This window comes from Scyliorhinus canicula, chromosome 5, assembly GCF_902713615.1.
Source record: "Scyliorhinus canicula chromosome 5, sScyCan1.1, whole genome shotgun sequence".
NCBI classification, from domain to species: domain Eukaryota; kingdom Metazoa; phylum Chordata; class Chondrichthyes; order Carcharhiniformes; family Scyliorhinidae; genus Scyliorhinus; species Scyliorhinus canicula.
Genome location: NC_052150.1, coordinates 123,938,613 through 123,952,210, shown reverse-complemented (window position 1 = coordinate 123,952,210; position 13,598 = coordinate 123,938,613). Strand labels below are relative to the sequence as shown.

General features: G+C 43.2%; 1 protein-coding gene across 1 annotated transcript in view; it reads left to right on the top strand.

Moving 5' to 3' along the window:
* gabbr2 (gamma-aminobutyric acid (GABA) B receptor, 2) overlaps window positions 1-13,598 on the top strand; it is a 1,146,382-nt gene that overhangs the window by 988,005 nt on the left and 144,779 nt on the right. Inside the window, exons 11-12 of the mRNA XM_038797583.1 lie at window positions 1,356-1,488; window positions 6,271-6,378. Coding sequence (XP_038653511.1) covers window positions 1,356-1,488; window positions 6,271-6,378 — 241 coding nt within the window. The remainder of the gene's footprint in view (window positions 1-1,355; window positions 1,489-6,270; window positions 6,379-13,598) is intronic.

Below are 13,598 nucleotides of genomic sequence, written 5' to 3'. Positions count from 1 at the left end.
TTCTGCGTATGCGCCAGAACACACTGGCAGTCCTGCACATACGCCAACTCGCGCCGGTCGGCGGGACCCTTCAGCGCAGGTTGGCATGGCGCAATCCCTCCAGCGCCGGCCCAGCCCACGGAAGTGTGGAGGATTCCGCAACTTCCGGGCGGCCCGACACTGGAGTGGTTCACGCCGCTCTTGGCGCCGGTACGGTCTGCCCCACCGGTTGCAGGGCAATCCCACCCCGATCTCAAAATTAAGGGACAGGCCCCCCCGAATCAACCCCACAGACATCGGACCCCCCCTCATCCATCATCGCTGGCAATCACACCCCCCTCCCCACCCACTCCATCCATCACCACCAGCAATTCCCTCCTATCATGGTTCCCCCATATTGCGGCTCCACCTATTTGGCAGGGCCAGGGGACAGTGATCATTATGTCCCTGATCACCCAGTGGCTATACTGGCCTCAGCGTGGTCATCTTGACTGCTGCAGTGAAGCAGTGTTTCCCATCGGCGTGATGTCACATCAACATGGGGGAAGGTACAGCAAACCTGGATGGTAAGGCGTTATGTCATTTAGGCATTTTTAAACTATTTAAATTCATGGTAATCACGTTCACCACCTCGCTGGGTGTGAACCTGATTATATCGCTGGTGGGGCATGGTGAAACTCTCATTATGAGATCTTAAATCCCATTATGGCTCTCTCGCAAGAGCTAGCGGCCATAACGGGATTTGCGTCAATTGCGAACAGAGCCTGAAAATAACCCCCAATATTTCCATCTTTTAAATTGTTTGTTTGCTGTTTTGATTTTTTTCAAGGGCCATTACTGTAGGTTAACTGTGATTGGCTGATATTTTTCGTTTTACATCCAGTGAGGTTTGTTCAGGATTCATACATTACAAAATCTAGAATCTTCATCAGCAGTTCAGGAAGTGCAGAACGTTCTTGCATTTTGGCGGGGGAAGAAGGATTTCCAGCCCTATGTTTAGACTTTTAAATGATTTTTCAGTGAAATGCACTTTGTTTCCCAGAATATTGGCTGTCATGGTTCTCTATATTGTAGTTATTTGCTCTTGTTTTATAGCTTGTGATCATTTGGAAGTGGAAGTTCCTCTAAGACTTTATGTTTATTTTATTCTCTAAAATGCATGTCACACCTGTTATATTATACCAGCAAACTTAATCAGATCCGATAGTTTTTGACCTCATTATTGCACATCTATTTTAGAAGTTCTTCATGAATTACTAAAAAGAAGTAGCCATTACTCGATCATTTGTTGTACAGCAAAGACCGCTCTTTACTACAAGAACCAAAGAATGACCCTGTCTAAACTAAAGTTGTAAATTGTTTATTCCTTTCTGCAGGTTGATAAAGATGTCCAGCCCCTACATGAACAATCTTATTATCCTTGGGGGAATGCTCTCTTATGCATCCATATTCCTTTTTGGCCTTGATGGATCATTTGTTATGCCTACCACATTTGAGACCCTCTGTACTGTAAGTACTGCGCAGGCAGGAATCATTAATGTATATTTATTTGAACAATAATAGTACTTACAATCTCTTGTCAGCACAGAACTTTAATATTGCTGAAAATAGACATTTTGCTGAAGCTTTTTGATTTGCACTCATTGGGACAAATACAAGAATGCCAAATTTCAGACAATCACAACAATTTCTTCAACAGGAGAAAAGGTGGCTGACTGGTTGGCAAGTCGTCTATGATTGGCCAAGACATTGCCATAGAGGAATCATTGGGAAATTATCTTAGAGGGGCAACTTCTCTCAAAAGATTTGAACAGTTTGAACAAGCCATTTCATGTTGCTACTATGCAGTAGCTACACGGGTGATATTTTCCACAGAAGGATGCCTAAATGGCATTCTGCCTATTACACAATAGAGCAATGTCATATTTGAATTTCAGTGGCAAGTACATGGGCTGCATATGCCAGCAATTGGCTCAGTAGATCAACCCGTGACTAGATTTGCACTTTTGAGGTAAGCGCAGCAAGCCAGGAAATGTCCCACCTCAGGAAAAAGTGCTCTGAATGGCGGGATTGTCATTCTAGGTGTGTATGTTACCGGGGTTGGGGGGGGTGCATTGGTGGATGGGGTCGGGCCCTCGAGCCCAAAAATTGTCACAGGGGTTTTGGAGTTCTGATATAAGCTAATTAAAAGGCCCACCTTGGTTCCCTGGGACTTCATTCTCGTTTCTCCCTTAGACATTAGCCCGCACCCTTCACACACCATCATCTCCCCCCACCCACTTCTCATGCTCATGCAAGTCAACTCATATGTCCATAGCCCCTTATAGCCTGATGCCAACTTAGTTTCAACTCATGTTTCCACCACCCTTTGCCCCTATTCCCTCCATGCCAACTCACTCAATATCCACCATGGGAAAACCTCAGGAATAATTTGGAGATTAAATGAAATGAAATTAAAGATATCTAGATAGCCAGGACATATTTTACAATATAAAAACACTCCTATTCAAGAAAGCTAATTCAATGCATTCAAATCCCCTCAAAAACTTAATCCCTTATAAAAACAAACAGCTATATTCATAACCCCACGTCAAAGATAGTTAATCCTTCAATAACTGCTTTGAGCTATCAATCAAACTGAACTTAGAGCCTCCTCACTTTATTGAATTACCTTAGAGAACCTTTAGTACCCCATTGTTTTCTCCATGGCAAGAGCTCAACCATTCACAGTCAATTTGCCTACCAGCAAGCACCCTTTCCCCTGTTTGAAATTTGGCTCCTTGTTCTGATGAGGGCAAGATGAATAGCTTCCAGAACTCTTGCATCAGCAAATCTGGTAACTTCTTTTAAAAATGTATATGTGGGAGAGCCTGGCATGATGACATTCATTGCCTATTTCTAGTTGCCTGACAAGGTGATTAGCCTTCTCTTTGAATTCCTAAGCTCCTTGAGCTGCTGATCATTGGTAGGGAATTCCAGGTTGTTAGCCAAGTGACAATAGAGACAAGTGAAAGTGATAGTTGCATATCTAAATTAGAAAGGTGTCTGACTTGAATGGGAAGTTGTACATGATGGTGTTCTTAATTTGATGCTGCTCGTGTCCTTCTTGGGGACGGAGGGGTAGATATTGTGGAGCTTGGAAGTGCTGATAATGTAAGCTTGGTGAATTGCTGAAGTGCATCCAAAACATACTGCAGCCCCGTGTGCTACTGATGAAGGAATTGGGCATTGGCTTCAGGGTGGGAGCATCAAGTTTATTGGACAGGCTAAGGACACAATTAAATGTTATACATGCTGACCTATTGGTATGTGACTTTTGTCCATCCAAGAACATGGCATTCAGAGGTTATAAAGTGCACAGTTGCTATTTTGTTTGAGAAAAACAAAAGTTTATTCTTGACTTCATGATAATTAAGTCATCTTCAAGGGGCCATAATTTTAATTCTCATATTTCTAAGGTAAGAAATATTTGTCAAACTCTTAAGATGTAAATATAGGCCTGTTTTAAATCTCAGCACAGATTCAATGTGGCACTTGTGAGTTTGCAGCGAGCTTGCAGCAACTTTAATAATCAAATCCATTGCAGAGTAATATTTTCCCAAACTTGCTCTCTAAGATTTATTTTAAATCGCAATTTTACAATATAAAAACACTCCCATTCAAGAAAGCTAATTCAATGTATTCAAATCCCCTCAAAAACTTAATCTTGTTTGCTATTATTGTACTTGCGGTTAATTGTGACTCATATCAGGACAGTAACATGTCAGGGCAGTAAGTATATCAGATCAAATTTCTTCTGTGAGTTTAGCTGATATTTTTAACACCTTTCCAAAGAATGATGTACTGTAAGTAGTTCAAATCGAGCCCTTTCCCTTGTCCTGTTGTTGATTGGATAGCCATTTCAATAGGTTTGCCTGCCTGCCTTCTGGCATTTTCAAGTGAAAGAAACAAAGAGAAAACACATGAAATTGCAATCCTGGGGTGGCATGCAAGAAGACGCTATTTCAAATATGAGACCCCTAGTGAAGCAACAATGTTTTGCACCCTGCCATATTATTTTGTGTGGATTTATTACAATTGGCCACAGTATCAATGTTTGTCATTGTGATGTAATCTTCTTTATGTAGTGCAACATAATAATAATAATAATAGGCTTTATTGTCACAAGTAGGCTTACAATTAAAACTGCAATGAAATTACTAAGAAGAGTACCGAGTCGCCATATTCCGGCATCTTTTCGGGGTACACAGAGGGAGAATTCAAAATGTCCAAATTACCTAACAGCGTGTCTTCCACGACTGATGGGAGGAAACCGGAGCACCCGGAGGAAACCCACGCAGACACGAGGAGAACGTGCAGGCTCTGCACAGTCAGTTACCCAAGCCAGGAATCGAACCTGGGACCATGGCACTATGAAGCCATAGCGCTAATCACTATACTACCGTCCTCCAACAGCCCTCCCAGAAAGGGGAAGTGCTAGAATAGGATTAGTGAAGTCACGGATTCAAATTGCAGTATTGAGAGACCAAGAAAAAGGAGTGAAAGAAATGAAGTCTGCTGAAAATGTTTTGAGTACAACAGAGATTTGTCTGACACGTTCAGCTCCTTAAGCTCTTGAGAAAACCGCTTGCAATTTCAATTTAAGAATTAGCTGATTAAGTTTAGTTTTATGTTACAAAGGAGGAGGACCATAAATTGTTATGGACACGTGATGAAGTAGCCCAGGTTTTGCAAGTCTCTTGGAATTGTTCCATAACCAAGGAAACATTTTTTGGCATTGCTAATTTTTTAATGGGCCAAACTCAAGTTCCCAAAGAAAACTGCATCAATTGAGGCTGAATCACCATTGTAAAAGAAACAGCTTGTGACTGGTATGCCACCTTTTATTGGCAACTGAATTAATGGGATTATTTTGACCAATCAAATAATTATGAAATATTTTACATTTCAATATGTAATGAGATACTGGGCGGGATTTTTCGGTTGCACCTGCCCCAAGGCCGGACATTCCTGCCCAAAGTCAATGGACCTTAAATGGTCCATCAAACTTACTGTCCCACCTGCAACGGGCAGGACCAGAAAATTTGCCCACCTGTATTTATTTCTCATGTAGATTTTATGTCTACTTGATTTTGGAGATTACTGACCTCTTTCATAATGTGATAGAAACTACATGTGCTCAATTTGTACAAATCCCGGTTGGACTTTACCAGATTTAAATTTGAGAACACTTTATTAACACGGCATTGTGAGTCACTGAGCATACCAATATTGAGAGTTTAGAGTTTGTAATAACATTCAAGTTAATAAATAACCCATTTATCCATCACTCTACCTTATCATAGTTGTCCTTTTTCACAGATCTTACATGATCAGTAAGATGTATTTTAGATACGGGGTGTGAGGTGTAAACTTAACATTGACAAAAGAACCATTTTAATGCAAAAGATAAAGTAAAACCTCAGTACCAAAAAATGAATAATAAAGAAGTCATGAAATGGGGAACAGTCAGAATAATTATGAAATCTGAAAAATATGTGATATGTGTTTTGAAAATTTACTTCAGTGCTGTAAAACAATATTAGATCAAATCAATAACATTTTGTTTAATCAGTTCTGCTGTATCAAAGGAGAATGCTAATTAAGGTAATTGTAGAAAATTTACCTTTACCCACAGAGTTCACAAAACAATTCTCACAAATATGATGAGTACTTTGTTTAAAAAAACGTAATGAGAAAATAATGCTTCTGAGCTCATGTTATGAGATTCTAATGTGCAAACATTGCTCTTCACAATGACAGTGGAGGCATTTAATTGTTTATTCTTAATCTCTGCTAACATATTGGAACCTGCAATTTTACATGATTATATCCCTGCTGTAATTTCAGGTCATTGTCTTTAGCCTGTTTGATAAATAATATCATTTTCTCAGAATTCCTAACACAGACTAATTATAACGATGAATCATTAGGACAAAACCATATTTCTTAATTCACATTAAAAGACGAGTGGAAGGCAAAAATAGCAATGCATTTAAAAGATAAAAGCAATTGAATCACCGTTGATTCTTGTGTAAAGTTTGCTGAGTAACATCCAGAAAGAATGGGGCAAGGTATTAATTTTGGCTGGAAGCTATAATAGATTTTCTGAATGTATATATATTTAATTGACTGATATAATTCAATTAAGAGTAAGTAATGTTCTATGATCATAAACATTAGCTATTTTGAGGAGCAATTAAAGGACATCCTTTATTCTTTATCCTCATTTATCTTTTTCTTGTCATTCAGGTTAGAACCTGGATTCTTACAGTCGGCTACACCACAGCATTTGGAGCCATGTTTGCAAAAACATGGAGAGTTCACGCCATATTTAAAAATGTGAAAATGAAGAAAAAGGTGGGGAACTAAATACTCACAATTTAATTCAGTCTATAAGAATATTCCAGTTGTATTCCTGTGGTGCTACTCACTATAGATTGGAGAATATGTTGTTTTATAAAGTAATTAGCATTTGTCACGCATAATATGTTGCTATGCGTTGTGTGAACCTTAGTCCATCCATTTAGAGTAACATGGTGCAATTGCTATCATCATACATGCTCTTCAGTCAACTAGAGATTATACAGACTCTTCTTAATGCTTTATTTGACTGTCCTAAAGTCAACTGGAAGATATTTTCTGTTGCTGGGGTTGTTTCCCTGCATGTTTAAAAAATGCAACAAGTTTCTTTTCAGTTTTGTACACTTTTGTATACTGCAACTGACATGTGTATGTGCGTACGTCCACAGTAACAACAAATGTCTATTTCCTGCAATCACAATGCAGTCAGATATAAGGATTATCTGGTACTCACCAAACCTGATAAAGCCCAAGAGGTGACGGCCATAGCTGTAATGACTAGATGTAGTGACTATTTCTGCTGCTGTGAACAGGTATGCTATGTCTGCCACTAGTGGTTCCACCAATGGTGGAACTGTGGAAAGGATTCCTGTTTACCTGCTTAAATGATTTCTCTTGTTTCCCAGGTCAGTAAGTTAGTTTGACAGTGCTAATTAAATATTAAACATTCATTCCATTCCTCCTCCCCACCCCCTTCAAAACCCCACCTCTTTACTGTTGTGCGTTGCTCCAAGTTATACTCTGTCAGCCAGCCTTGTTCAGTTCTTAATTCTTTCACAACAGCTCGTTCAAAAAAATTGATATGATCTGTTCATACTTCCTGGCCAGTTCTTTGAAGCTGTATTTACATTTCCCTCTGCACCTTTGTGTCTTGCCATGTTATCAACTCTGCTCCTCATCAGGCTTAACACTTCATTCCAGGCACTAGAGGGCAGGCTATTTCCAGCTATCCTACCAGCCATTCCTGAATCCTACTATCATTTGTCCCCAAATTCCAAACTCTGCCTCACCAACTCATTCGTTGTGAGCCAAACGGGTTAACCAGGCGTGCAGATCATGATTTGTGATCAGTCCACACCCATTCACGATAATACAGGCAGCATGCCAACATGCTTCTTGCACGTGTGAATGATTGCTGTGGAGGAAGTGGAAAGTAGGAGAGTGTTTTGTACCTGATGGGACCAGGAGACCGATACGCACACACACCAGGAGCATCAGGAGCAACTAGCAATGGTGATCAATGTCAGTTACCAAACCCCAGGAATCAGAATGCAATGTGACAGGAAGTCTAATGATCTCATGCAAGTGGGCAAGGTCAATGAATAAATCTTCAGCTGCCGTACCAACAGCACCATCAGCCCCCCACTACTTTATTCACCACACCCTCATCACTCACCTACCAGTAATCCCTATCAATCAGGAGTCATATCTGCCATCCATTTGCTTTGCCTGCCCTTGCCATCTGGGCTCACCATCATTTTGCAGCTTATGCACACTGCCAGGACAGCCACATCCCAAAGACTGTATGACACGCACAGGCACAATTCTATCTCTCTTATAGGATGGCAACAGGATCTAATCTAGCACAGGAGAGGCACACCTGTATGTCCTAACCCCCATGGAGGAATTCGTGCTGACTATTATTGGGACGGCCATCGTTGAGTCGAGGCTGAAATCACCGAAGATGATGGTATTCTCATAATTAATCCTCCTCCTCCTCACACCTCATTTCCCCCTCAACCCACAATCCCTTCTGATTTACAAACTGTAGATGATGTCAGCATGGGCCAATTACCTTTGCCATGCCTCAACCTGATCCTGTAGATCTGTTCTTTCAGATCCCCATGAGGTGAAATCTGGACAGGCAGTGGAGGAATATTACACACACCAGTTCAGATACTGACACTATGGGCGCGATTCTCCGAGCCCCGCGCCGGGCCGGAGAATCGTGGCAACCGCGCCACGCCGCCCCGACGCCGGTGCGTGATTCTCTGGGGTGCGGAGAATCGGCACCATTTGCGTCGGCGCATTTGACGTGGTGCCAGTCGCGGGCCACTGTACGTGGCAGGGCTGGCGATTCTCTGGCCCGGATGGGCCGAGCGGCCACGTGGAAAAAGCAAAGTCCCGCCGGCGCCGTCCACACCTGGTCGCTGCCAGCGGGAACTCTGCATGAAGGGTCGGGGGCGGCCTGAACCCCTCCAGAGCCATGCTAGTCCCCACGCCCGTTTTGCGCCATCGTGAAATGCGACGCATTCACGACGGAGCAAACACTCTGTCTCGATTTCAGAGCATTGTGCCCTGTGTATGTTTTGGAGGAGGCAACATCTGCACATGTATAACTAGGATTGATGAGGTGCCACCCCGGGGCAGTGACAGTGGCTCTCAGAGGAAAGCAGCCACTTGCCCAGTACCCATACTATTGCCTGTCAGTGGGCCCAGACAGCACAGACTGCAGTCGCCGAAACTGAGACAGTGTCATCCATTGCTGGGTCTTCCAGACCGAAAGGTGCTCAAGGGTGACCTACAAAGCCATCTGCAGTTAATAGCCTTCCACCTGCCAAGCTGTAGCCATTGGAGTAGCATTGCAGAAAATTCGCTGCTGCCCGTCTGTTGCTGGTTCCCACCGTGATGGAGAATCTCGCGTCTAGCAAAAAACGGTATCAGCACCTGGTGCTAATGCAGTTGCAATGCTTCAGTCCCCACTGTCAGCGGCATCGAGATTCGCACCCCGCACCAGCAAAAGGATGCAAATTGGCCATTTGAACCCATTTGCATCTTATTAGTGGGGCTGGGCACCGGATTCTCTATGCCCCCGTGATGCTTGTGGCCTCTGGGCTGGGATTTGCACGGATGTGGATTGATGCAAGTATTTGCCAAGAGGATAAGTATTTAATGTAGGTGTCCCAAAGTCTATCAGAGGCCCACACAATGCAAATCTTGCCCATCGCCCATCAGACCCTCACCAGCAACTCCCATATCAGAGACCTCCCCATATGAGAAATCTCCATCATAGATCCTTCCCCCACCCATCAGAGCCCACCACCACAGTACTCTCTACCTCCCGCCCGTGGTCACCCCTGCCTGGAAGCAAAAGAGCAGTCCAGGCAGAAACAGTGAAAAATCACTGCTTCCTCACTCACCTCTTCCTTATACCTGCTGCCTCAGACACATGTGTATAAAGCAGCATCTGTTAACTTCATAGAAACCTAAAACCACATCACAAGACTTTAACCTGCCTCAGATTCTTTGATCTGCAAGCTTAATTTTACCTTCCAAGATGAATAGCTTTTAGTAGATTGTGAGCATGGAACAGGTTAAAAGTTTAAATGGTCTCTCCAGTTTTAAATTTAAACATTAAACATTTAAATATTTCTGAATCGTGTTTAATAGGGCTGTGATGTTGTGGGAAAGGGATGACTTAGATATAGGAATAAAGAATAAAATTGTGGGGCAGCACGGTGGCACAGTGTTTAGCATTGCTGTCAACGGCGCTGAGGACCCGGATTTGAATCCCTGTGTCACTGTCCATGTGGAGTTTGCAAATTCTCCCCGTGCCTGCGTGGGTTTCACCCCCACAACCCAAAGATATGCAGGGTAGGTAGATTGGCCACTCTAAATCGCCCCTTAATTGGAAAAAATAATTGAGTACTCTAAATTTAAAAAAAATAAATAAAATTGTAAAATTTGCAGATTCATCCAAACTTGGAGGTATGGCTGACAGTGAGGATGAAACCAATTGACTGCAACAGGGTATAGAAAGGCTAATAAAATGGGAACACAAATGTCCGAAGGATTTCAATGCGGAGAAATGAGAGTTGATGCACTTTGGCAGAAGGAATAAGAGGAGACAAAATGGATGTAATCATGGTTCTCAAAAGTTTACCAGGACAGAGGAACCGGAGCGTTCATTTGCATTGATCTTTGAAGGTGGCAGGACATTTAAAGAGCAGTTAGCAAAACATGTGGGATTTCCGAGAAGGAAAAAAAAACAGTTCGGACCAATTTTTCTTTTCCCGTTTTTAACTGCTGTTCCATATTAAAGTATACAAGCCCTGTTGAGACCAGTAATCTTATGTACTTGTTTCACTGATTTTTCCTTCCGGGTTTGAACTTCATAAATTGAGGTATCGAAAATAGAATCAGGAAGTTATGCTCAGTTTGTGAAAAGCTCTGAATAAGTCGCAAGTAGAGTATTGCATTCAATTTTGGTCACCACACTTCAGGAAGTATGTGAGGGTTCTTGGATAAGAGATTGATAATCACAACAGGCACAATTTCACCACAAATCCATAGCTTTATTTTCAAAAATGTAAACTTGGAAACAACACAGTGATTTAAAACATACAGCTATCCTCCTAATTAGTCAGACTCGGTTGACTGCAGGCTGATTGGTTCTGATCTGCCTCGGACCGATCCGCTTCCAGCAGAACTTCTGTTGATGTTCTTGTTCCCGATGGTGTTGCCTTGAGGGCTTTTAGCTTGATTTTACATTTTGGCTGCATGGTAACTGTTCTGGTGCTATTCTTTCTTAGCCACCAGATTAGCAGACTTTGATTGGTTTCTGGCATGCATTACGACATGTTCGGAGAATTGTCAGCTAATTTTCGCAGCAAATTTAAACAAATCTTGAAACTTATATCAAGCTGTTATTTCTTTGCAAGGCATCTTCAGAGTTATTGATGAGCTTGTAAACCATAGTTCGAATTATCCAGACGGCAGAGCCTCCCATCCCGTCATCTGCAGAGTTCCCCACCAACTCTGAGTACCCCACAGTCATTTCAAGCTCGAATGAGCCCCTCACCTGGGAAGAAGTCCTGCCTTAGAGAGCTGCCAGTCAGTCTGAGTGGCTGGCAGCCCTCCCGTGCCTGCAGCAACAGTGCAACAGGGGAAAGCAGTTCCGGAGGACTTCAGAGACTAAGTCCTGGCAGCAGAGGCCCAGGTAACGTCAAGGGGTCCCAGGGCGGATACGGTAAGAACGGTCTGGGGTTGGAGGGTCAGGGGTGTCCCGGGGATAATCAGGACCTTGGGAAGGGGGTCGTGCCCAACTTCCCATCTGAGAGCTAACTCCGTTTTTTGGGGGTTTCCCACAAAGAAAACTTAATCCTCTCACCTGCCTAAAAATTGAGGCTCGATGGGAAACAGCTAGTAATTGGCCTCTTAGGGGCTTCCATCACAGTAAGGGTGGGCTTCCTATCTGAGGCCTTTCTCGCCCCAACTTAAATTTCTGTATGTTTGGGGGGAGCGGGAACCCGCAGGGACCTGCCGGTGGGAGAGGGCCTAAATCTGGGCCATTTCTTGATGATCCCACACATTGATGTACTGATTTCAGGGCTAATTTCCAACTAAATTAGTTCTTTAATATAGTAACTAAAAGTTGCTCTTTTGATTATTGTAGTTTAGCTGCATTCCTGAAAGAGGAGTCAGCTGAGTCACACTCAGCTGCAGCTGGTTAATAGTGCAACTGGTTTAATCCCGTTTCCAAAGCATTTTAATCGGAGGCCTATAAAAGGGGAGATTATTCAGTGCCTGCTTGGCTGAACGGGAGAGCATTTGGAATTGAGTGAACAACAGGGATTTTGATGAAACTGAAAGAAACCGAAAAGACGGAATGCTGAGCTCAGTCTCAGTCCTGGCAGTCTCAGCAGAGCACAGCTGAGTTCCATAAACACCAAGGCCAGATTCCTGTTCTCGTTGACTTTACAGTCAACGTGACGATGAAACAGTCATGAATGTAAAAAGTTTTATTTTGGAGTGGGGAATAATTGAGGAACAGCACAAATACACGTAAGTCAGGGTCAGTATAATAAAGTAACAGAAGTAAACAAAGTAAGGTAAGGGAAGTAAAGTTAGTGTAAGCGAGGTTAGTAAATAGTATTCTGATGTAGCTTCATTTTTTGTTCACAGGGATAAATAAGGGGCTTATAGGTAGTCATGGCAGGATAGCTTGCACCCGTGATATGCTCCTCCTGTATTTTGTGGCAAATCATAGACACTTCAGTTGTCTCTGGTGGCCATCTGTGCAGGAAGTGTGTCCAATTACAGCTACTGGCTAACCTTATTTTGAAGCTGGAGCTGAGGGTGGATACACTATGGAGCATCCGTGATGCTGAGCAGGTTGTGGAGAGCACATTCAATGAGGTGGTCACATGCAAGTGAGGATTGATCAGGCAGAGCAGAAAGAGCATGGGTGACCACCAGGCAAAGTAGAGGAAGGCAGGTAGTGCAGGAGTCCCCAGTGGCCATCCCCCTTTCTAACAAAGATAACATTTTGTATACTGTTGGGGGAGATAACTGTTTCGGGGAAAGCAGTGGCAGCCAATTTCAGGGCACCATGGGTGAGTCTTCTGCACAACAGGGCAGGAGGAAGAATGTCAGAGCTGTAGTAGTAGGGGAGTCAAAAACAGGACCCTAAAGGTAGTAATCTCCAGGTTACTTCCGGTGCCATGTGCTAATAAGTAAAGAAATGGGAGGTTGGTGCATATGAATGAGTGGGTAGAGAAATGGCGCAGGAGGGGAGGGCTTTAGAACTTTGGGACATTGGAAATGTTTTTGGGGAAACTAGGACCTGTAAAAGCAGATGGTTTGCACCTGAAATGGGACCACTGTACTTGCGAGGAAGTTTGCTCGTGGTGTTGGGGAGGGTTTACACTAACTTAGCAGAAGCCTGGGATCCAGAGAGAAGAAGGTTCAGTAAGGGTAGATGCACAGCCAAATTAGAAGAGATATCAGGGAGTCAGGAAGGCATAAAATATCTGGACCAGTTGAGTCACAAGGGAGTTTGGCAAGATTGGATGGTATTTATTTTAATACAAGAAGTCTGATGAACAAGGCAGATGAATTCAGGGCACATGGTGGTCTGATGTCATTGCTGTCACTGAGACATGGTTGAGAGAGGGGCAGGATTGGCAGCTCAATATTCCAGGATACAGGATTTTCAGGCGAGATCGGGAAGGAGGTAAAAGAGGAGAGGGTGTCGCAATTTTGATCAGGGAATCAATTATAGCAGTAAGGAGGCATGATATCTTCGAAGGCTCTTCAACTGAAGCCATATGGGTAGAACAGGTAGCGGTCCACCCACAAAGCCCTGTTGACAGTTGGCTTAAAGTCCCCCTATAGCCAGTCAGTTTCATCAGGCTTCATCACTGGATCACAGGTGTGGTCCATTCAGCAAACTATATGGGTTGTATGACCCCCCCAGATCTTGTCGGTGTCGCAGT